Below are 25,699 nucleotides of genomic sequence, written 5' to 3'. Positions count from 1 at the left end.
GATCTAGAATCTCCTCCACGTGAAAGACTTTGTCTTTACCCAACTGGACCTTCTGTAATTCCTTCTCATAAAAAGATCCCTCTATAAGATCCCCGTCATAATCTTTTAATTTGTAGACCGGCGGAATGCGTGGCAGACATTCGGTAACGGTAAACAACTCCGAGCTAAAGCCTTGTTCGTATTTTTTGTCGAAAACACCCCTCAACTTTGATATACGCACCAAGTCACCCACTAGGAATTTAAAAGTCATTTTTTTCTTACGGCGAAGTGGGAACAAACCATACATATTTTTAAAGACTTGAAAAGAGTTTTCCGAAGAGACCTCCGAGGGCTTCATACGTATAGTCTTATGGTAGCTGTGGTTGTAACCGTTTACTAAATCCTGAACTATGTCTGTATATCGGTTGGTGTTGTGAGCTGTAAAATAGCGCCACATCCGCTCTTTCAAAGTCCTATTAAAGCGTTCCACAACCGAAGCTTTCAAATCAGAGCCTGTAGCAAAATGTACTATATTATACTTATTCATTAGCTTCTGAAATGTTTGATTAAAAAATTCTTTTCCGCCATCCGTCTGCACTTTCTTGGGGGCGCCTCCTGCCTTCAAGATCGATTCAAAGGCCCTGGTCACCTCTGCCCCGCTCTTATTTTTTAACACCCTTACATAGGCTAATTTAGAGAAAATATCTATAACCGTTAGCATGTAGCGATTTCCATCATTTTTATCGGCAAGGGACTGCATGTCACATAGATCCGCCTGAAATTGGGATAATGGATGCGTAGAAAAAACTCTATTTCTTGGAAAATGTTTTCTTACAGGTTTATGTAGAGTGTAGGCATCTTGCTCTGATAACCATTCATTCACTTTAGCATCGCTTAACAGACTCCCTGTTTCTTCGACTATAGCTCTCTGTAAACGCTCTTTACCCCCATAAGACCCGGGGTTAGAGGGATTATAATATATGTTTTTCAACAGCTGCTCAGCCATCCTTCTTGCCTCTCTGAGGTACAATAACTGTAATGAGCCACTTTCATATAACGACAACATTTCAGTTTGTGAATTTTTATTTTAAGAATGCAACAATTATTACGTATACAGACAATTCAGGATTTGTTGCAAGATACAAGTCCCCGTTTTCTCAACAATCACAGCATGCAACACCCTGTATATATTGTTTAGATTTACAGGTTTGTTTCGCTGAATTTTTAAAACACACACGTCTGATATATAAGTATATAAACAACAAATATGATACACATTCACATTAAAGGGTGGTTCAAACAAATAATGTAAAATCTTAGCCAAAGTTATTTCTAGTTCTTCAGAATCCTCAACAAGCCTTGACACCATATGTGACCATTGTAAACTCTCGCCCGTATGTCGGACATGTTTCATGATTTGCTCCATTTTTAACACACGCTCTACAATAACCCCTGTATTGGGGGTTGTGTAGAACTTTACATTGTTCACTTTATTTTCAATAATCTGATGCATAACATTTGTAAGGTCTCTCAAAAGAAAAAATGTATTTATTCGCTCAAACATCGTAGACACATAGTTACCCATAGCTCTAAATAAACAAAATGTCACTCGGTCTCTTGGGATTTATTGAGCCAGAAAAGCATCACATCAGCCATCACAGCTTCCCTGTATTTGTTGTCGTCCACCAGGGTGTGTCGGATTTCTTTGAGTTTCTCATGGATGAAGAGGGCCTCCTTCAGTTCATGTAGGAAGGCTTCGGTTACCCCGTAAACTCTAGGGATAGACGGCGCAATACCCATAGACTCCAGGGCGATGACCAGCGCTGGTATAAAACGGCAGGACCACAGTCTTTTCACCAGCTCCTCAAAATGATTGAAAAAGTAGTATCTAGGAGGGTCGTAGAGGCAAGGATGACGACGCTGGCTGGGATGATTGATCTCACAGCCGATGCATTTTTCTCGTATATATTCGCCAATCACCACGTTTAAAAGTGTAGCTACAGAGGCCTTGATTGTATCCACAAAAACAGTACTGGCCACCCCATCAAACACATCCTCAGGCTGGGTAAATGTCGGGGGTGTCACGGGTCTTGCCAGGGGTGCGTAGAGTGTAGGGCTTCGTGGCATAGAGTCTTTAGTGTCGGGCCCCCATGACGTAGTGGCTTCCTCGTAGATGGTCTGGAGATCCATGGTGTATGCTGAAATGAAGAACTGTCTGCTTTTTTTCTTTTTATTGTAGAACAAGGCCCTTGGGTATCTGGGGGGGCGGGGTTAAAGCATCCGCTTACTTAGTTTTCTTCTGACGCTGTATCTTCTTGAGGCTCTTTTGCATCGTAATCTTTACGATTCGTATATATTATGCACTTCTTTAAATGAACAAGGCTCTGACGCTGTTGGCTCTGTACAAAGAGAGCATCCAACGGTTGCAACATTTTCAATTCCAGTACATCCCAACTGTTAAAAGGAATAAGCAGACGCAGTCGGGTATCCCCAGTCAGGCCACCACCCCTAAGTTTGTGGTTTCGGATTGCCTCGGTGCCGATATAGAACTCCACGCTGCCGCACGGTCGGCCATTCTTTCTTTGTATTTTCACCCTGTGAAATATTTGTCCTGAGGAGTCCGGGGTACCTTCCCAACGGGTCTCGTGGCCCGTGAACACACTATACCCCTTGGTGATAAGGCTCAGTTCAGGACACACAACCTTGCGAAAAACCGACCAGTCTTCAACACCATATTCCAAGCCTACAGTCTGGTCTGTATATTCTTCTCCTTCATCTACCGTATAGAGGGTCACTCTACAGGCCAGGTAATCAAACCGATACCCCCACTGCTGGCCATTAGACATCAACACTTGATCTGTCAGAGCATTTGCTGGCGGTATTTGGGTTCTATACACATTTAAAAAACGTTTTTTTGGCGCATCATATATTGCTGGTTGATACTTTGCCCTTGCTCTATGGGCAACCCGAAGGCCTGTTTCAGTTGTTACAGTCATCACTGCTTTGGTACCGATCCCAAATTCCATGGTTATTCTTAAGATCTTGTGCACTCTTAAACAGGTATTGTTCAGCGGCTTTATAAGGGGCCTTAACCAACCCAAACCGTGAGAAACAGTAACAGGTTGACCTGACACATGGTCACTTACTCAACCCAGGGCATGCACCCTTCTACATGACATAGGGTCATAAATCATTACATAGGGTCATAAATCAGGCTTGGGTCATCAATCATTAACGGCCTGTCAAAGGGACCCTTACTCACCCCATAGCCCCCACCTAACCAGGCTTGTCTATCAGGCTTGGGTCATCAATCATTAACGGCCTGTCAAATGGACCCTTACTCACCCCATAGCCCCCACCTAACCAGGCTTGCCTGACCAGAAGACATGCACACGTCATCACTACATAGGGTTCACATAGAGTTCACATAGGGTCATCAATCAAAATTTTGACCCGTGACATCTACTCTATTCTCTCTTGCCTTGCACTGTAGGAGACCAACATCTGCACAGAGCTACTTTAGGCTCTGCACAGGATGGATGGGAAATGTAGGCTGTGATATAAAAACTGATATAAAATAATATAAAAGAGGATTGGATACAGTATCTGACCAGGGACATGCCCCTTCGTCAGGAATGTTTTCAGACCAATTTCTCAAACATTCCAACTGGTTAGGCATACTGCAGTGTCTTGCTATGTCTTATAAGATATGGACAGCTCATCTCGAATATTGTTTGTCTGACTGTGGCCCTTTGATTTAAATACACACATGCACATTTTACATTTGAGATATTTAGCAGACAGTCTGCAGAAGGAGGCGAGAGAGAAGACTGTTTAACTCTCCTCTCCATCTTTGCAGGCTCCCCAGTGGTGCTCCCAGTGCTCTGCTGTCAAGGTGCTCATTATTAATTCATCAGATTTACTGCCGCAATGACTGCTAGCATTAGCTGGGAGCCTGCATTCAACTCACAAATGGCTAATTCAAATCAAATCAAATCAAATTGTATTTGTCACATACACATGGTTAGCAGATGTTAGTGCGAGTGTAGCGAAATGCTTGTGCTTCTAGTTCCGACAATGCAGTAATAACCAACAAGTAATCTAGCTAACAATTCCAAAACTACTACCTTATAGACACAAGTGTAAGGGGATAAAGAATATGTACATAAAGATATATGAATGAGTGATGGTACAGAGCGGCATAGGCAAGATACAGTAGATGGTATTGAGTGCATCTGTAGAAGTTTGTGAGTGCTTTTGGTGACAAGCCGAATTTCTTCAGCCTCCTGAGGTTGAAGAGGCGCTGCTGCGCCTTCTTCACGATGCTGTCTGTGTGGGTGGACCAATTCAGTTTGTCTGTGATGTGTACGCCGAGGAACTTAAAACTTACTACCCTCTCCACTACTGTTCCATCGATGTGGATAGGGGGGTGTTCCCTCTGCTGTTTCCTGAAGTCCACAATCATCTCCTTAGTTTTGTTGACGTTGAGTGTGAGGTTATTTTCCTGACACCACACTCCGAGGGCCCTCACCTCCTCCCTGTAGGCCGTCTCGTCGTTGTTGGTAATCAAGCCTACCACTGTTTTGTCGTCCGCAAACTTGATGATTGAGTTGGAGGCGTGTGTGGCCACGCAGTCGTGGGTGAACAGGGAGTACAGGAGAGGGCTCAGAACGCACCCTTGTGGGGCCCCAGTGTTGAGATGTTGTTGCCTACCCTCACCACCTGGTTGCGTTGAATGCTACAGCGAAATTGGTATTTTAAAGCTTTACATCAAAAGGAAGAAGGGATGACTGAGATGATCGAGAGTTCTAGTCGTGTTCTAACCGCACTTGGCCCTAGGTTAAGAGAGATTTTAGTCCAGGACTAAACAACGTCACACTTGCACATTCTAATGTATGGCTGGGTAAGATATGTATTGCAATTCTCACGATTCTATATGTCTTGTGGTTCGATACTGTGATCTTATGGTGATTTGATGTTCCAAACATATTGCTCACTATGTGTTCTACAGTGAGACAAAAGAGAGCATGAAAACATTTGTTTTGATCAGTTATGGAAATAAAAGTGCTGAAAACATGTTGGTTCACTATTTAAAATGAAAATGGAGAACAGGCTATAGGATGACATTTTTTGGCGCAGGTACACCTGACTAGTGCTAGCCTAGGAACATGTTCCTAGGGGCTAGCTAAAGCTACCTACCTAAAATGTCTTAAAGAGATAGTTTGTGATTTTGGCAATGAGGCCCTTTATCTACTTCCCCAGAGTCCAATGAACTCATGGATATCATTTTTATGTATCTGCGTTCAGTTTGAAGGGACTGGCATTAGCGCAATTGCTTACTAGCATTAGCGCAATGACTGGAAGTATATTGGAACATATATCACAATGACTTGAAGTCTATGGTAACAGCTCGCATGCAATTTGCTTCTGTAGTCTGCTAATCATTGCACTAATGCTAGTTAGCGTTGGCTCGTGAAACTACCTCTGACATACCGGACACAGATATATAAAAATGGTATAAAACAAATTCATCTGACTCTGGGGAAGTAGATAAAGGGCATAATTTACCATTTTCCAAACTATCCCTTTAAGGATAACTCTGGGCTAAAATAATGCAGTGTGAAAAGGCGTAAATATGTTAGCATTATTATTTGTTTTAGAAACGGCGTGATGACCGTGTGTGTGTGCATGTATGTGTCAATGGCAGTTTTCTCTGACACCTTGTCCACCACCTCCACGTGCATGATAAGTATCTTCAAAACCAGTTTCAAACTATGTGTCTGTAAAATGGGTGTCAGAGAAAAGCAGCGAGGGAGAGATTGGCCACGAGGACCCATTGAACGTTATTGAGGGATTTAAAATGATTTCACCAGCTTACCAAACTGGGGATGCTAAGTCTCTGAACCGACGAGTGAGGCCTTGACAGATTAAATCTTCCAGCCGTGTTTGAAGTACTGAGAGGCAGAAAGCAGAGACCAATCTGGGATTAGCACTTTGAAAGGCCTGCAAACAAGTAGTCAAGAATCATTGAGGGGCAGAGTATGACATTGAGGGGCAGAGTGGGATCTAACGATTGGAGGTCTTGGTTGAATGGCTAGGATGTGAATGTGATGCTGTGGCTGCGTAAATACTACATAAATAAATACTGTATCTGGTCTATTGACAGTATTCGTCAGACGGAATACGCAGTAGCTGATTAACCTGCATCGTGCATCGTGTTTTTAAGTGTGGGTGAGCAGTTCTGTCCGTTGGGTGAAGATAAACGCACACTGTCGAGTGTGGTTAACACACGTGCATGCGGATTTGCACACACATGCGTGTGCAGTTACAAAGAGGGCAGCCAGTCAGTCTTGCAAACTGAGGCCAGAGGAGATGAGCTCCCCTCAGCACACTCACACAGCTCTGTCTATGTGACTGGGTTGTGTGTCAGAAACATGGGGGACATGCCTTTGTGTGTGTGTGTGTGTGTGTGTGTGTGTGTGTGTGTGTGTGTGTGTGTGTGTGAGAGAGAGAGAGTGATAGAGAGAGAGAGTGAGAAAGAGAGCGAGAGAGAGACTGTTTTGTGTGTGGGTGCATACATGTGTTCACACTCATATGTGTGCTAGTGCTTGCAGCAGCTAATAAAGATTAAATAAATACAATAGTGCTTGCTCACACAACCTTTCCCATCCAGTCAATCAGCTCATGACAGGTCAATCTGGCTGCCATGACAGATACGGCACTATTCCAGGACACATCTAATTACAATCCACTGTCTTTGTGAAATTGTCCAGTTAGCATGTGGCATCCCTTTGATTGGCCCGTCACTCAGAACCAAGTGGAAACCCGAATCTAACTTGTTCCATCTTCAACTGGCACCATCAGTTAGAGTTTAACTGCTCTGTCTGTCTGGCTGGCTGACATTGACTGTGCTCACACAGAGGCAGATGTGACCGCCTAAATAGTGTGGTGTGTGTGTGTGTGTGTGTGGAGGGGGGTAGCTTGCCTAGGAACCCTGTTAGGAAGCAGTTAGCTAGAGGCTGATCCAGGAACAGCTGCCCCTCTGCCTGCAGAGACGTCAGTTGCAAGTCACTGCTGGGTGTAACGCATACCTATCATGTCCCCACTTCTCAGAATTGTCCTATTGTGAGGACAGTTAAACCAAACACACACAGCTCTCCTGCGGAGGTCTGTTCTCTTCTAAGTGGTGTGTACTAACTATACAGGTGCCATCCAATGAAAACTTTGATCCAGGGAGGGATGCTTTAGGATGAGCTAATTTTAACGTTTAAAAGAGGTGGAGATTGGAGGAGACAAGAAAGGAGGAGAGGAGAGGGGAAGAAAGGAGATGTCACTGGTCTTAGTAGATGCACACACACACACACACACATCATAGTTAAGTCATCCCCTAATGAGCCCCTAAGGAGCCAGATGCAGTACTCCAGGGCCCATATTTATAAAGCGTCTCAGAGTAGGAGTGCTGATCTAGGATCAGTTCGGGCCTTTTAAATTAGGTGACCTGGACCCATATTCACAAAGTGTTCCAGAGTAGATTTGCTGATCTAGGATCAGTTTGAGCTTTTAGATTAGGGGACCTGATTCATAGATTACCTGCATTCATAAAGCATTTCTGAGTAGCCTTTTAGATTAGGGGACCTGAACTTTTAGATCATAATGATTAAGATGACATGGACACAGGGGACCTGATCCTAGATCAGCGCTGCTACTCCTGGGACACTTTATGAATACAGTTCCAGTGACTATAGGGGAGTGATGGGAGGAAAGACTGGGCCTTTCTAACTCTGGATGGAGCTCAGAGGGAGTAAAAGCCAACCAGATGGTTCACATTTTGTTTCAACATGCATGGCCCTAATTTTAGTCCTGACCGTTCACTCCCCCTTTATTCTCTCTTTTGATGGGCAGTGGCTTTTCAACGGGGTATTTTGCCCTTCGTTGTAAGCTACAGTAAAGCAGTGCATGTCCCCTATCGAGTCAACCAAACTAGAGCATGCTGAAATGTGGAACAGGTTCAAGAAAATGTAGCCTATAGGTATTGGGAATGATGGATTATACTGCACCTCGCACTCATTCGACACACATCAGGGGTCGACTGATTTCGCTGACATTCGCTGACATCTCGCTTTCGTATATATGTCTATTTTCTCTAACGCAAAATAGAAAAGCAGTATGAGGGTCTGTGCTCATGCGAAAATGAATGGTGACCGGTGTGTGAGAGAATTCTTTTTTTTGTGTACTTCAGTAAATACTCAGACTCAAAACACAAAAAGCAAAAAACTAGGAGGCCGAGATGCATTATTCATGAATCCCAATGTCAATGATGTTAAGTGCCACATGTATCCTTACGCCAGGTCAATTTTTGAGGGAAAATTACTTTCATTGACTTGGGGTCAATGGAAAAAAATTGGTAATTCAGTTGACAGTGTTGTAAACTGCTCATGTCCATTGCTCTTGACCTGCTCCTAATTTGAGGCAGGTCAGGTTGTATAACAAGCATTGTTCCCATGCTAACAGAGTCTGGATATGTTAGACTTTCAACCTGTCCTCACCTTTCACCCCCTTCCACTGTAGTCAGCAGAGGAGAGGACACAGGGTTTGACATTGACAGTGTCTGTCTGTACTGAAGTGGCTGAACAATAATCTAAAACAATAGTCTTGTTCAAAATGTGAATGTCTTTTTTTTTTACCTGATAAAATAAACGAATTAGTATGGAATGAATGAATGTGGAAAGAGGTAGGGGGGAAAAATAAGCAAGAGAACCAATTTAATATAGAAATGAGTATGTTATGAACTCTCTGAAATCTGCTTGAAGGAAGGGTGCAAGCGTGTGTTTTACTGATCAGTGTTCGTTTGTGAGATGAGGAGCATTAGCTGATCTAGAACGGAATAGTTGAGGCGATCCCTCGTTCGCTCTCTCGCTCTCTCGCTCTCTCTCTGTGGCGTGCGCTCCTTCCAGACGGGGGGACACATCACTGCGCTGAGTTGGACTACACTGGACACTGAGCTGCTGCAGTCTACTCTCTGTCTGAATCCCCTTTATCTCCTAAACTACTACCACTAGTAGTTTGCTCTTGAGATCGGACAGCCGGAATCTGAACAGTCTGTTTTTGTCACTGTTCTGCCTCTGAAAGCCACAGTGGATACTGTGGACATACTGGACACTGAGCTGCAGCAGACCACCTCTCTTTTCTGCACTGCCGGACAGTTTGCCACGCAGTATCGAACTTGTAGTTCAACTGCTAGCAGTTTGTTCTCTTTCATCCTGTGCTTCTGGGGGAGGGAGGCAAAGACTTGAGACAGGATGCTAACTGCTGGTTGACAAGCCGACTCGGGAAGGTCTTCCTCTCTGTTAACTTTGTCGTCTCCTTCAGTGGGCTCCTCAAGCTCGTTTGAGTGCTTATTTTCTGTCCGAGTCGAGTCTAAGCTGCCCTACGGGGCCATCATCATTGGGTCACCACCATGCAGGTGTCGTTAGTGTGCTCGGACAACCACCGTGGCGGTGGCGTGACACGCACCACGGAGGAGCGTCTGAACCAACGGAACTCCAACAGCCCCAGTCTGGGCACCAAGAACAAGTTCCGCGCTGTGGCCATGGTGGCCCGCAGCCTGGGACAGCTGTCCATCAACATTCCCTCGTCCAGCGACCAAAGCATGCGCACTGGCATGAAGTATAGGTAGGAGTCCAGGAAAGACCCCATGCATGCACCTGGACAAGAGCTGGGGAGCCATATGCATGAAGTGTCTTGGAGAACGAGTGCTGACAGGATCAGTTTAGCCTTTTAGATCACAACGCAGGGTGCACCTGATCCTAGATCAGCACACCTTCTCTGAGGTGCTTGATACATATGGCCCCAGACCCCAATACTGTACCATCTGTGGGTGAAATAGTTCTCTGTGTTCTGTCAAGAGTGGGATGTATAGATATGACACCCTGACCCTGTACCTTAGCAAGAGTGTAAGATACTGTCTGTGCAAATTGTAATGACGAGACCCTATACCTGCAACCTTGCAAGAATGGCAGGCATGAGTAGAAGAGACCTTGTCTCTCTGTTCAAGTGTGTATAATAGTTTGAGACATTACCTTGCTCTCTGATTTGCTGGTGCACATGTGTATATGACTGTGCAGGAAAGAGAGAGAACGGATTTCAAGGATGACTGATTGTAATGGGGCTATGGAATGATGCTCATAGTTCTGTCTATTACCTTTCTCATTATTCTCTGACCTCATTATAGTGTTGACTGTGAAATGAATAAGACGGATAATCAACTTAATGCCAATCAACTAAGTGGAGAGTGAATACGTTTTTAGCTGAATTCAAGCGGGATGATACACTTTACAACTAGTCTATAGCTAGTATCATTACTTTAAGACCTTTCCTGACATAAAATTATTATACACCTTTGGGATAAATGTTTCAAATCATGCATACTATGTGATGGATTCAATAGAACTGTACTTGTAAGAAAAGTTTTAGTGACATTACAGCAGTTCCTCCCGATGCTGAAGCTTGTAATCAGCAATGAAAGGAAGCTGACAGCTCAAACGACTCCCCGTCACTACTATACTGCTACGAATGAGACGAGCAGAACGGTCTTAGCGCTATCAGTCTTAATGAATTAGACTTTGAAGTGGAAATAGAGCTTAAAATTCTTACATTTGACTTTTAAGGTAAAAACTGAGAGATCGAGCATTTTGTCATTAAGCTCGGGTGGAGATGGAGGTAGCTTTGATGATAAAGCGCCCTTTAACTTTTAGTGACAGTTGTGTGTTTTGTCTTTTTTCCTCTATTGAGTCACACAAAACCCCTAGCAAAATATCTTCCTCCTCACCACACACACACACACACACACACACACACACACACACACACACACACACACACACACACACACACACACACACACATTTTTGTGAAATTTCATGACTTTTTGGGGAGTAAAAATGTTTCACATACTTTAAAATAAAATCCCTACCTCCTAACCCTAATCCTACCCCTTAACCTAACCTTAACACACACGCACTCACACACGCGCACACACACCACCCCTCAGCCCTAATTCAGCCACAGTTGTCCATCTCAGATACATAGTCTATGGATACATAGTCTATGATGTAGGTTGGAATCTCTGGAATGTGTTTCATGTATTCTGACTGTAGACAGTATATACATGTACTGTGTATGTTACTGTACCTTTGATGAAGCTTTCAGTACAAGCAGTATTACTGATTGCTGACATTACAAATTTGAAGTGTCCTGAAATGACTTTAATGTTGCACTGACATTTCTAATACATACAGTTGAAGTCGGAAGTTTACATACACTTAGGTTGGAGTCATGAAAACTTGTTTTTCAACCACTCCACAAATTTCTTGTGAACAAACTATAGTTGTGGAAAGCCGATTAGGACCCCTACTTTGTGCATGACACAAGTAATTTTCCCAACAATTGTTTACAGACTGATTATTTCACTTATAATTCACTGTATCACAATTCCAGTGGGTCAGCAGTTTACGTACACTAAGTTGACTGTGCCTTTAAACAGCTTGGAAAATTCCAGAAAATTATATCATGGCTTTAGAAGCTACTGATAGGCTAATTGACATAATTTGAGTCAATTGGAGGTTTTCGGGTGGATGTATTTCAAGGCCTACCTTCAAACTCAGTGCTTCTTTGCTTGACATCATGGGAAAATCAAAAGGAATCAGCCAAGACCTCAGAAAAAAATTGTAGACCTCTACAAGTCTGGTTCATCCTTGGGAGCAATTTCCAAACGCCTGAAGGTACCGCATTCATCTGTACAAACAATAGTACGCATGTTTAAACACCATGCAGCCATCATACCACTCAGGAAGGAGACGTGTTCTGTGCCCTTAGAGATGAACGTACTTTGGTGCAAAAAGTGAAAATCAATCCCAGAACAACAGCAAAGGTCCTTGTGAAGATTCTGGAGGAAACAGGTACAAAAGTATCTATATCCACAGTAAAACGAGTCCTATATCGACATAACCTGAAAGGCCACTCAGCAAGGAAGAAGCCACTGCTCCAAAACCACCATAAAAAAGCCCGACTACAGTTTGCAACTACACATGGGGACAAAGATAGTACTTTTTGGAGAAATTACCATCGCTAGGTTTGGAGGAAAAAGGTGGAGTCTTGTAAGCCGAAGAACACCATCCCAGCCGTGAAGCACAGGGGTGGCAGCATCATGTTGTGGGGGTGCTTTACTGCAGGAGGGACTGGTGCACTTCACAAAATAGATGGCATAGTAAGGAAGGAAAAGTATGTGGCTATATTGAAGCAACATCTCAAGACTTCAGTCAGGAAGTTTAAGCTTGGTCGCAAATGCATCTTCCAAATGGACAATGACCCCAAGCATACTTCCAAAGTTGTGGCAAAATGGCTTAAGGACAACAGAGTCAAGGTATTGAAGTGGCCATCACAAATCCCTGACCTCAATCCCATAGAAAATTTGTGGACAGAACTGAAAAAGTGTGTACGAGCAAAGAGGCCTACAAACCTGACTTAGTTACACCAGCTCTGTCAGGAGGAATGGGCCAAAATTCACCCAACCTATTGTGCGAAGCTTGTGGAAGGCTACCCGAAACGTTTAACCCAAGTTAAACAATTTAAAGGCAATGCTACTAAATAATAATTGAGTATATGTAAACTTCTGACCCACTGGGAATGTGATGAAAGAAATAAAAGCTGATATAAATCCTTCTCTCTACTATTATTCTGACATTTCACATTCTTAAAATAAAGTGGTGATCCTAACTGGCCTAAAACAGGGATTTTTTACTAGGATTAATTGTCAGGAACTGTGAAAAACAGAGTTTAAATGTATTTGGCTAAGGTGTATGTAAACTTCCGACTTCAACTGTAACTTCAAGGTGCCACAGCCATTGAGTTACATTCAATCCCTGTCAACAGGAGATTTCTTTTTTTTTTTTTTACCTTTTATTTAACTAGGCAAGTCAGTTAAGAACAAATTCTTATTTTCAATGACGGCCTAGGAACAGTGGGTTAACTGCCTGTTCAGGGGCAGAACGACAGATGCTAAACATTATTGTTTTGTATTAATACTATTCCCCTCTCATAGACAATTGTTATAGTACAGTATGTTTTCCATATGTATTGTGGCTTGAATTTTTCTGTGAAATGGGTAGACGTTTTTATAATTGTATCTGACAGTCTAGAAAGTCCTAATTGAATCACTTGAACGGCTTGATGCTTGATACTGTAGCTACATACTTAACCATAACTTTGATGAAATATTAAAATATTAATTATTCACAGATGCCATCTTTACCTACTTAGGTCAGGGAGTACAGGGGGGATGTTTTGTAACAAACACAAACACACACAAATTTAATGAGCTGTGATTACGTTTATGAGGATGATGATGATGATGATCGTTATGTTCATTATGTTCCTATTGGTCATCTACCACTATAAATAGATGAAAGGTTAATTGAAGAGCCGGCCAGCCAAGTTCTACTGTTAGTCCTCACTGTCAATTCAGATAAAATAACTAAACCATGTTAATTATGCAAAGTAGTACCACACATACAGTGTGTGTGTCTGTGTTTGCTTGTGTGCATGTGTGGATGTTCATGCATGCGTCTGTGTGTGTGTGCATGTGTTGTTGTGAATGCTACTTCGTAAGGCGTAAGGATTTCACCCTTTAGTTATTGACTGGATTCGTCTGGAATTTCACCTTTTAGTTATTGACTGGATTCGTCTGGATCGTGAGGTCAACCAGTCTTTTTTCTTGTTTTCAGCATGTTTTTCAAGAATGGCGAGGATCGTCATTGACTCTTTTGGTCTGCATTTACCCATGATTTCAAAGTGAGAAAATAGGACTGCTTTATTTTATTTTACCATAACATACAGTGCATTTGGAAAGTATTCAGACCCCTTGACTTTTTCCACATTTTGTTACATTACGGCCTTATTCTAAAATGGATTAAATAAAACTAATGACTCACCAATCTACACACAATAACCCATAATGACAAAGCGGGATTTTAGATTTTAGAAGGGTACCAAAACATTTTCTGCAGCATTTAAGGTCTCCAAGTGACCTCCATCATTATTAAATGGAAGAAGTTTGGATCCAACAAGACTCTTCCTAGAGCTGGCCGTCCAGCCAAACTGAGCAATCGGGGGAGAAGGGCCTAGGTCAGGGAGGTGACCAAGAACCTGATGGTCAATCTAAAATAGCTCTAGAGTTCCTCTGTGGAGATGGGAGAACCTTCCGGAAGGACAACCATCTCTGCAGCACTCCTTTATGGTAGTGGCCAGACTGAGCCACTCCTCAGTAAAAAGCACATGACAGCCCACTTGGAGCTTGCCAAAAGGCACCTAAAGAATCTACGACCATGAGAAACAAGATTCTCTGGTCTGATGAAACCAATTTTGAACTCTTTTGCCTGAATGCCAAGCGTCACGCATGGAGGAAACCTGGCACCATCCCTACGGTGAAGCATAGTAGTGGCAGCATCATGCTGTGGGGGTGTTTTCCAATGGCAGGGACTGGGAGACTAGCCAGGACCGAGTTAAAGGTGAACGGAGCAAAGTACAGAGAGATTCCTTGATGAAAACCTGCTCCAGAGCACTCAGGACCTCAGACTTGGGTGAAGGTTCACCTTCCAACAGGACAACGACCCTAAGCACACAGCCAAGACAAAGCTGATGTGGCTTTGGGATAAGTCTCTGAATGTTCTTGAGTGGCCCAGCCAGAGCCCGGACTTGAACCCTATCGATCCACTCTGGAGAGACCTGAAAATAGCTGTGCAGCAACGCTCCCCATCCAACCTGAAAGAGCTTGAGAGGATCTGCAGAGAAGAATGGGAGAAACTCCCCAAATACAGGTCTGTCAAGCGTGTAGTGTCATTCCCAGGAAGATCATTTCTGCCAAAGGTGCTTCAACAAAGTACTGATTAAAGGGTCTGAATACTTATGTAAATGTTATTTACTAAAATGTTATTTAATCTAAAACCTGTTTTTGCTTTGACATTATGAGGTATTGTGTGTAGATTGAATAGGGGAAAACAATTTAATACATTTTAGAATAAGGCTGTAACTTAACAAAATGTGGAAAACGTCAACAAGTCTGAATAATTTCCAAAGACACTGTATGTCCCCCCCAATTTTTTTCCTGAGCTTTCTTATATCATTTAGATATAGAACAGACACTTCAAAACCTTATTCCTTATGATTAATTTTTTGACTGTCTTTTTTGCAATTCAAGAATGTGTCATTCAAGGCGTTTTGATAGGCTATAGTAGTAAACTGCCACATTCGATATCATATCCCCCCCAAAAAGTAAAAAAATAAATAATTATTATATATATACCTAAAGGGGTCCTAAAATTCAAAATCAAATACCCAAATGATCCATGGTATGGCCGTCTTAAACAATTCCATGTTAGGGTAGTCAAACCTTGTTCACCAAGGACCTGGGAAAGAGTTGCAGGGTGGAGGAGAAGTATTTATAAAGGATAAATAACCATCACTTTGCAGAAGGCCACGCAAAAACACTTAACTAATGATTAGTAAATGGATTATAAGGACCTAATTTCTTATGACTCAATATTAAACACTTTAAAAGTTGTTTCTAAATGTGTGAATAATTACATTACTAACATTTACAAATGTTTAATGATTAATAAATTATGAATAAACAATTTTTCTTTCAATTTTTCTTTCGTAACCGGTTGTCCGTGGGGCGACGCACAATTGGCCTAGCATCGTCCGGGTTAGGGAGGGCTTGGTCAGTAGGGATATCCTTGTCTCATCGCGCACCAGCGACTCCTGTGGCGGGCCGGGCGCAGTGCACGCTAACCAAGGTTGCCAGGTGCACGGTGTTTCCTCCAACACATTGGTGCGGCTGGCTTCCGGGTTGGATGGCGCTGTGTTAAGAAGCAGTGCGGCTTGGTTGGGTTGTGTATCGGAGGATGCATGACTTTCAACTTTCGTCTCTCCCGAGCCCGTACGGGAGTTTTAGCGATGAGACAAGATAGTAGCTACTAAAACAATTGGATACCACGAAATTGGGGAGAAAAAGGGCTAAAATTCAACAATTCAACAACAACTATTTTACCTATCCATTATAAATGAGTTATTATAAAGTGTTACCCAACAATGTTGACTGCCATCACTCCAAACCTATTGAGCAAACACTCTTTTACAAACACTTTTTTACTGTTGCTATGAATCGTTACTGTAGCCTATGCTATTTAATAAACTATAGTATCAAATCAATCCACAATGGAGTATGGCGAGAATATTACGTGCCCCCAGCCGAATTGGAGTTGATGACAACACAAAGGCTGTCAATAACCCACAGAACTTGAGCCAATGGCATGCCGTATTAAGCCATGAAATGCTTTGATTGGCCAGTGAGTGGCCAAGCCCTCGTCACACCTAGAATTTATTTATTGACCAAAACCCAGCCCTTTCGTAACACCGCCAGCTATTGTGCTCCTACTTCCCGCGGTGAACATTTCGGACACACCTCAGGATCTATTGCGCTACCACCAGCACTAAGATTTACCATTGCGTTAGGTTTGTTAAAATAGAGGCCAAGCATTTTCTATGCAGAAAAATCCCTGCACACACACACACAACGTCCCCATAACCTTGTGTAAGGGCTTCCTCAGATCCATTAAGTACTTTCTACAGAGCTACGTTGGGCCCCACACAGACACTAAAGTCATGTGCCTTTGATTTCATGATGTGCCTTTTGATTTAATTTCATGTGTATTATCCATCTCTCTGCCCGCTGCTCAACACCAGTTTGGTGACATCGTCGAGGAGTGGACAGCAGTTCAGAGAGAGGTAAAGAGGGCGAGAGTGTTAAACGTGTGTTAAAGAGAATGATGGGAGAGGTAGAGTGAGGGGAGCGACAGAGCTTTGGAGAGGTTGACAGCCAGAGATAGTGATGGTGAGCAGGTGAGGATGAGAGGGAAAGTGAAGAGATAAGAGCAAGAAAAGAGAGTGAGACAGACTGAAGAAATCAGTTTCATTTAGACTGTCCACCATTGAGGAGGATACTTTTATTCTCCATTATTTGATCACTGTGGGCAGAAAAAGAGATTGAAAGTGCTGCTTTAAAGCTAGAATCCTTAGTTGCTACATCCATTTGTGGACTTATAAATTAATAATTTACCCATTGATTCTTGAAGAATACAATCAATAAATACCTCTTGAGCTTTGTTCAGCTGCTGTATCCCATCAGAACCCAAAATATAAGCTTGTTTTACTCTAATGGTTGTAAATAATGTATATGAATATAATGTATATAACACTGTATAGCATCAAAACATGGTTAAAACTATAATTTCACATCATATATGGTACGTCCCTGCATCCATAGCTCTGTTTTTGACAGTGGTTACATTTCTCCAGGCCCATCCCTCCCGTCCATTTTTACAGAAACCGAGGCAGGGTGATCCTATCAGGGATCAAGGTAAGACCCAAGTACAGACTGTATGAAGTAACAATGTTTATTGTAAAAACAGGTGCAGGCAAATGACAGGTCAAGGCCAGCAGGGGTCGGTAATCCAGAGTAGGAGCAAAGGTACAGGATGGCAGGCAGGCTCAGGGACAGGCAGAGTTTAGGAATACAGGGGTGGAGCAAAGGTACAGGACGGCAGGCGAGCTCGGGGTCAGGGACAGGCAGAGTGGTCAGGCAGGCGGGCTCGGGGTCAGGACAGGCAAGGGTCAAAAGGAGGGTGAGAAAAGAGAAACTGGAAAAGGCAGAAGCTGACGAACTGGCAACACACAAACAGAGAACACAGGTATAAATACACAGGAGACAATTGGGGAAGATGGGCAACGCTTGGAGGGTGTGGAGACAAGCACAAGGAAAGGTGAAACATATCAGGGCGTGACAGATTCGCTTTGTTATTGCTTCAAGTAAGGATTCTTGCTTTAAGAGGTGATTACGTAAACACCAGTGGAGGCTGCTTACGGGAGGACGGATCATAATAATAGCTGGAATGGAGCAGATGTAATGGCATCAAACCATGTGTTTGATGTATTTGATACCATTCTACTTATTCCGCTCCCGTCCTTCACAATTAAGGTGCCACCAACCTCTTGTGATAAAAGCTAAATGCTCTGCACTATCCAGCCCTCTTTTAACTGATACCGGGGTCAAGGCAACAGCTTGGTTACACTGCCGGCAGTAAGAGATAAGTATGGGGTGAGAGAGAGAGAAAGAACTACTGTTTGTTTGTATACACTGGAGGTGGCCCAACCTGCCACTCCCCAGTAAACAAGCAAATGTATACCGTAGCTTCAGATGTTTCGTTTTTTTCATGTTATGTCATCCCTTTACCACTACACATATGTAAGAATGTGGAAATGTTATGTAATGGACGTTTAAAGGTCATGCTGTGTAACTTTTTGTCATTGGAGCTCATTCATTCTTTCTGTCCATATTCAGTACTTGTAGGTGGATGTGAACTCTATCAAACTTCCCATATAAGGACGTAGCCAAGCTAAAAGGAATGAGGAAATGGAAAATATTGGGGGCGGGGGGGGGGGGTCTGAGATTGGAGGAAGGCTTTGATATTTGGGGGTGGAATTCCGTTGGTACTCACTGTACCATTGGGAGCCTAGTTCCTTTGCTTCAGGTCGTCATTGTAAATAAGAATTTGTTCTTAATTGACTTACAGTACCAGTCAAAAGTTAACACACCCACTCATTCAAGGGTTTTTCTTTATTTTTACTATTTTCTACATTGTAAAATAATAGAGAAGACATCAAAACTATAAAATAATACATATGAAATCATGTATTAACCAAAAATGTGTTAAACAAATCAAAATACATTTTAGATTCTTCAAAGTCGCCACCCTTTGCCTTGATGACAGCTTTGCACACTCTTGGCATTCTCTCAACCAGCTTCACCTGGAATGCTTTTCCAACAGTCTTGAAGGAGTTCCCACATATGCTGAGCACTTGTTGGCTGCTTTTCCTTCACTCTACAGTCCAACTCATCCCAAACCATCTCAATTGGGTTGAGGTCGGGTGATTGTGGAGGCCAGGTCATCTGATGCAGCACTCCATCACTTACATAGTCTGGAGGTGTGTTGGGTCATTGTCCTGTTGAAAAACAAATGATAGTCCCACTAAGCGCAAACCAGATGGGAAGGAGTATCGCTAAAGAATGCTGGGGTGGCCATGCTGGTTAAGTGTGCCTTGAATTCTAAATAAATCACAGACAGTGTCACCAGCAAAGCAGCCCCACACCATCACACCTCCTCGTCCATGCATCACGGTGGGAACCACACATGCGGAGATAATACGTTCACCGCTGTGCGTCTCACAAAGATACAAAGATACGGCGGTTGGAACCAAAAATCGTAATTTTGGACTCACAGACCAAAGGACAGATTTCCACTGGTCTAATGTCCATTGCTGGTGTTTCACACAGTCTCCTCTGAACAGTTGATGTTGAGATGTGTCTGTTACTGGAACTCTGTGAAACATGTATTCGGGCTGCAATTTATGAGGCTGGTAACTCTAATGAACTTATCCTCTGAAGGAGAGGTAACTCCTCCTTCCTTTTCCTGTGGCAGTCCTCATGAGAGCCAGTTTCATCATGGCGTCTGATGGTTTTTGCGAGTTCATTTGAAGAAACTTTGAAAGTTCTTGACATTTTCCACATTGACTAACCTTCATGTCTTAAAGTAATAATGGACTGTTGTTTCTCTTTGCTTATTTGAGCTGTTCTTGCCATAATATTGACTTGGTCTTTTACCAAATATAGTATACCACACCTACCTTGTCACAACACAACTGATTGGCTCAAACGCATTAGAAATTCCACAAATGAACTTTTAACATGGCACACCTGTTAATTGAAATGCATTCCAGGTGACTACCTCAGGAAGCTGGTTGAGAGAATGCCAAGAGTGTGCAAAGCTGTCTTCAAAGGGTGGCTACTTGGAAGAATCTCAAATATATTTTTATTTGTTTAACACTTTTTTGGTTACTACATGATTCCATGTGCGTTATTTCATAACTCTGCAATGAGTAGGTGTGTGCAAACTTTTGACTGGTACTGTACCAGTATAAATAACAGTGAAATAAAGCTTCCCCTCTGCGGTAGCTCTCGCAAAACTAACATCTTTGTCTTATCATACCCAGATAAACTTTTTTGCTCTCATAGCATTACCTTCTTGTATATCTACTGCTTATACCTTACAAGAAAGTATATCTTATTTCTCATAATAATGACCCTCTCATATCTCATTACACATCTCTCCACCTCCTCCCCTATACATTACGTAGGCACTTGAATAATCTTGCATAACCACACACTCAACCCAATTACTCTATATATACAAGAAACACAGGGTCACTTCCTAATTCAGATCTGTTAGTTTACACCGGCTTGCTAACTAAGAGTCAACACTGCTCTCTGTCATGGTATGAGATGTTTTACGATGTATGTGTGCGTGCATGTGTGACTCACAGTATGTGACGTCTGAGTACGATGATTTTATGTGGTGTGTATGCATCTGTGTATGTTTATATACTACATGACCAAAAGTATGTGGACACCTGCTTGTCGAACATCTCATTCCAACATCATGGGCATTAATATGTTGTTGGTCCCACTGTTGCTGCTATAACAGCTTCCCCTCTTCTGGGAAGGCTTTCCACTAATGTTGGAACATTGTTGCGGTGACTTGCTTCCATTCAGCCACAAGAGCATTAGTGAGGTCGGGCACTGATGTTTTGCGATTAGGGCTGGCTTGCAATCGACATTTCAATGCATCCCAAATGTGTTCGATGTAGTTAAGGTCAGGGCTTTGTGCAGGTCAGTCAAGTTCTTCCACACACCAATCTCGACAAACCATTTCTGTATGGACCTCGCTTTGTACATGGGGGAATTATCATGCTGAAACAGGACAGGACCTTCCCCAAACTGTTGCCACACATTTGGAAGCACTGAATCGCCTAGAATGTCATTGCATGTTGTAGCATTAAGATTTCCCTTCACTGGAACTAAGGGGCCTAAGCCCGAACCATGAAAAACAGCCCCACCATTATTCCTTTTCCACCAAACTTTACCGCTGGCACTATGCATTGGGGCAGGAAACGTTCTCCCAGCATCCGCCAAACCCAGATTAGTCCGTTTAACTGCCAGATGGTGAAGCGTGATTCATCACTCCAGAGAATGCATTTCCACTGCTCCAGAGTCCAATGGAGGCGAGCTTTACACCACTCCAGCCAACAATTGGCATTGCGCATGGTGATCTTAGGCTTGCGTGCGGCTGCTCGGCCATAGAAACGTGTTGGGGAATGTGTTGGGGAAGTGAATTGCTTAATGAACACAGCTGCCTACTTACCATGGGGCTTGGGTGAGGGCAACCTGAGTCTCCCTATGACTGACTGCATGAACTCTGATTCCACAGTACCACTTTTCCATAAGCCTCTTTATAGGGTTTAGGTGTTACTCATGACTTCGTCGAGATAACCAACAATGGAGCAAATCAGGAAGCTGGTCTATCACAGGGCCATACCCCTAATCCATCTCCTTATTGCTGAGTGCCAAGTAAAGAGGCATTGAGTATTACGTATGACTAGGGATCGAATCCCCAAACCTTCCAATCTCAGGTGGCCACTGAGTTGTCCGAAAACACCATAGGAAAACACCAGAGCTACTGAACAGTCCTTAAGTCCTTAGCAGCATAGAGATGGGTAGAGTGTTCACAAAAATAGGAGTGCCCTCTTTCCATCTCTATGTTTAGCATATGTTTGTATCTAAAGTGACTTAAAGTTAACATGCAGTATATTCAGTTGCCTATGTGGGATGTAGCCCGGCAATTGAACCCACAACTTTGGTGTTGTGAGCACTACTCTCTGACCAACTGAGCCATCGGAACCATCAATCAATCAATTTGCCCAGCCCTTTTCATAGCAACATTGGTAGTTATGTGCTTCACGGTAACCATGGAGAGGAGGAAAGGTGTATGTAGAACAGCATGGCTTTGCGGCCTTGGCGTTGTGGGCGCTAGAGAAAGAGCTCGGCAACCCGGAGAATCAGGAAACAAAGGCTACATATTCATCTCCAATTGACTCCTTGAGGCCAGTCTCTGCCCCTGCCCCTACCCCTCCCTCACCCCCCTCTGTATCCAGGGATGTGTTAGTAGCAAAGGCCCTCTCAGTGACACTGAGCACTGTATTATGGGGGATCTCTACACACACACAATGCTTTGAGTAATCTTGTCACCGTGGCATATCCACAAGGCATTTGTATCTCTCACAATTGCAGCGAAATAACTGGGTCTTCTGCTGTAGCTGCAGTTATAGGACTTCACTGTCAGATCTCTATTTCAACCAGAAGATAGCAGAAAGCTGCTCTTGGACCCGGAGTTGTTCATCCTCACTTTGATCTGAACACATGGGACACTATCCTAGCAGTCTGTTGAGAAGTCTGCGAAGAATCAATGTGTTTCCATTTATATACTGTGAGATATATGATGTAAAATCCACCATAGAAACCCATATATAGAAACCTTTTGCTAATAGTATTTCATAGGACTCTGGTCAAAAGGAGTTCACTATATAGGGAATAGGGTGTCGTTTGGGATGGAGAATCTCCAGTTCATGCTATTCCTCTTCTCCTTCTGTCACAGCACAGGTCAGTAAAGTCATTTTTCACAGCCTAACATGTTCTCTTTTTTTGACAGAAACCTGGGCAAGTCTGGATTGAGGGTGTCCTGCCTGGGATTAGGTGAGTGTGATGATCCATTCAATTGAACTCAATGTCATGTTCATTGTCCTGGTAGGAAATGCATTGTGCAGTCAGGAGTTACGAAAGATACAACGTATGTTCACCACATTCTCTGCAGACAATGGACTTCTGCATATGCATGGCTGCTCGCGTACACACACACACACACACGCACTCATAGGTGAGGTTTCCCGGACACTGATTAAAACTAGTCCTGGGGTAACAAGCAAACAAAAGGGAGAATCTCCATGGGAAATTATTTGAAGTTCAGGACTAGGTTTAATCTGGGTCCGAGAAACCACTCCATAGAGTTCTGACACTCTCTATTCTCCACAGGCACGTGGGTTACCTTCGGAGGACAGATCACAGATGAGGTAGGCGGAGACTCCATACTCACAACATCCATTGTCCATGTCCACAGTGTGTGACATAGTGGAGTCAATATGTGCGATATTAGGGTGACATCCTAATTCAACCATAAATCTAGCTGTCAATATCCAGTTTAGTTGCTTGATTGATTATTATTTTAATTAAAAATCACATTTTAGGTGTAGACTAACAGTGAAAATTCTTTCTTACGGGTCATTTTCCAACAATGCAGAGTTAAAGATAAAGATACAAATAAAATGTAAACAACGTGGCTATATACAGGGAGTACCAGTACCGATTCAAGGTTATTGGGGTACGAGGTTATTGAGGTAGATATGTACTGTGCATATAGGTAGGGGTAAAGTGACTAGGCACTTAACAAGGATAGATAATAGACAGTAGCAGCAGCATATGTGGCGAGTGTCAAAATGTGTGTGTGGCGTCAGTATGTATGTGTGCACAGCGCATGTTATCCATGTGTCATTGCTTTATGCTAATCAACTAAAGCCTTTTCACTTTTCAGACCTTCTATTAGACAGACACAGACACCTATGTCCTCTCTCTCTCTCTCTCTCTCTCTCTCTCTCTTTCTCTCTAGATGGCGGAAGAAATAATGACATTGGCCTATGAGAACGGGATCAATCTGTTTGACACAGCGGAGGTCTACGCTGCAGGGAAGTGAGTGCGCACACACACGCACACATGCACATACACGCGCATACACACCACACACACACATCCACTCTTCCATTCCATCTCCGTCTGTTTTACTGGGCCTCAGTGGCTAACCACTTTGAGGTCACTGTAGCTTCAGAGCGTGGTTGAACTCCCATCCCCTCCATCTTCAACTGCATTACGTGTGTGTGTGTGTGTGTGTGTGTGAAATTATTGCTAATAACACTCACACACCACATACAGTACACACACCACAAATACACACTAACAAAGCTGTGTTTGATAAGAGCTGTCACATAGAGGAAGATGTGCTTGATGGGAAATGTTAAGAGCCATTCATGGAGAACACATTGGTCCTTGGGGCAAAGATGTAACATCTGTCAACAGCCAGAGAGATGCATCGTCCTCGACCCAATCCTCCCTCTATCCTTCCCTTTCACATGCTGAGAATGTTCTTTTGGAGAGAGAAAGAGAGAACGCGAGAGAGAGAGAGCGAGAGACTGAAAAAAGTCTGAAAAAGCGATAGGCAGAGCATTATTCTCTGCTGTCACGTTTCAGTAAATCGCCTGCTTCATTAGCCTTGACCTCATAGACCAGAAGTCTCCACTGCTCTCCTATTTCACAAATTGTGCTCAGTACTTTCCTCATGCACCATGTGTCAATAACATCCAAAGAATGGTATTCATTAAACTTCCCATGGTTGTAAGAATTTGTTGTTCTTCTCTTGCAGGGCAGAGGTCGTATTGGGAAACATCATCAAGAAGAAAGGTTGGAGGTGCGTAGAGTTTAATGGGACTTCTGTTGTCGTCCGGAGCCATTTTCACACGTGTGTGTGTGTGTGTGTGTGTGTGTGTGTGTGTGTGTGTGTGAAATTATTGCTAATGCCATCTATGCTGGAAATTATAATATATATATTAATTTTTTTATGAGCATGGCCTTAATTCTATTACAGCATATTGGATGACTGTCTTTCATATTCCATTCACCCAGCTCAATAACATCCATAGGTTTAGGCTGCTACATGATCCCAAAATAGGTCCTGTACCCATCATGAGGTTGCTACAACCTAGCTTATGAATGAAAGTTTACAACGTAGGTGCACAGGTCAAGAGAAAAATGTGAGTAATCAAGGTGACAGACAGTGACACATTCAACACCACCTTGCACACTCTTGCCTGCATCTAGCTGATCTAGGTTCTAATCATTAGTACAACAGTTGCAAATGAGAGTTCCTATTGGCCAAATTAATGTATGTTTATCCCCATTTTGTTCCGTTTGCTTCCATTTAAGAAACTTTTTCAATAGAATACATCCCTGATCACACGCAAACACAATTCACTTTCATAGCAGCCACATCTGAACAGCATGATCACTTTACGTGTTGTATAATTCCTTCTCGAATCTATGCACTCTCCTCCTCTTACCTTTTCCCTTCGCTTGTGGACTTCAGTGCTGGTCTGTGACCAGGTGAAAAAACATTTCCAAGCCAATCATTCATATCATAACTGCTAAACGCTACTCACAGCCTACATCGTTGTCGCCATATTAGCTAACATCATAGACAACATACAGTGCTTTGCAAAAGTATTCACCCCCTTGGCGTTTTTCCTATTTTGTTTCATTACAACGTGTAATTTAAATAGATTTTTATTTGGATTTCATGTAATGGACATACACAAAATAGTCCAAATTGATGAAGTGAAATGAAAAATTCTTTAAAAAAATAAAAAAATAAAAAACAGAAAGGTGGTGCGTGCAAATGTTTTCACCCCTTTTGCTATGAAGCCCCTAAATAAGATCTGGTGCAACCAATTACCTTCAGAAGTCACATAATTTGTTAAATAAAGTCCACCTGTGTGCAATCTAAGTGTCACATGATCTGTCACATAATGTCAGTATATATACACCGGTTCTGAA

At 42.8% G+C, this 25,699-nt stretch overlaps 1 protein-coding gene across 5 annotated transcripts in view; it reads left to right on the top strand.

Moving 5' to 3' along the window:
* The window catches only part of LOC109907885 (voltage-gated potassium channel subunit beta-2), a 126,320-nt gene that overhangs the window by 74,107 nt on the left and 26,514 nt on the right, over positions 1 to 25,699 (top strand). For 3 of the 5 annotated variants that reach the window (XM_031794048.1, XM_031794046.1, XM_031794047.1), the window contains 4 exons: positions 22,695 to 22,738; positions 23,075 to 23,112; positions 23,706 to 23,785; positions 24,513 to 24,557. In XM_031794048.1, the coding sequence (XP_031649908.1) occupies positions 22,695 to 22,738; positions 23,075 to 23,112; positions 23,706 to 23,785; positions 24,513 to 24,557 (207 nt within the window). Of the gene's footprint in view, positions 1 to 8,852; positions 9,652 to 22,694; positions 22,739 to 23,074; positions 23,113 to 23,705; positions 23,786 to 24,512; positions 24,558 to 25,699 lie in introns of those variants that run through there. The other 2 variants (XM_020506154.2, XM_020506155.2) reach the window with 2 other exon arrangements.

Source organism: Oncorhynchus kisutch, linkage group LG17 (genome assembly GCF_002021735.2).
Source record: "Oncorhynchus kisutch isolate 150728-3 linkage group LG17, Okis_V2, whole genome shotgun sequence".
NCBI classification, from domain to species: domain Eukaryota; kingdom Metazoa; phylum Chordata; class Actinopteri; order Salmoniformes; family Salmonidae; genus Oncorhynchus; species Oncorhynchus kisutch.
The sequence above is the reverse complement of the archived record's forward strand: the minus strand, read 5'-3'. Positions and strand labels throughout refer to the sequence as shown.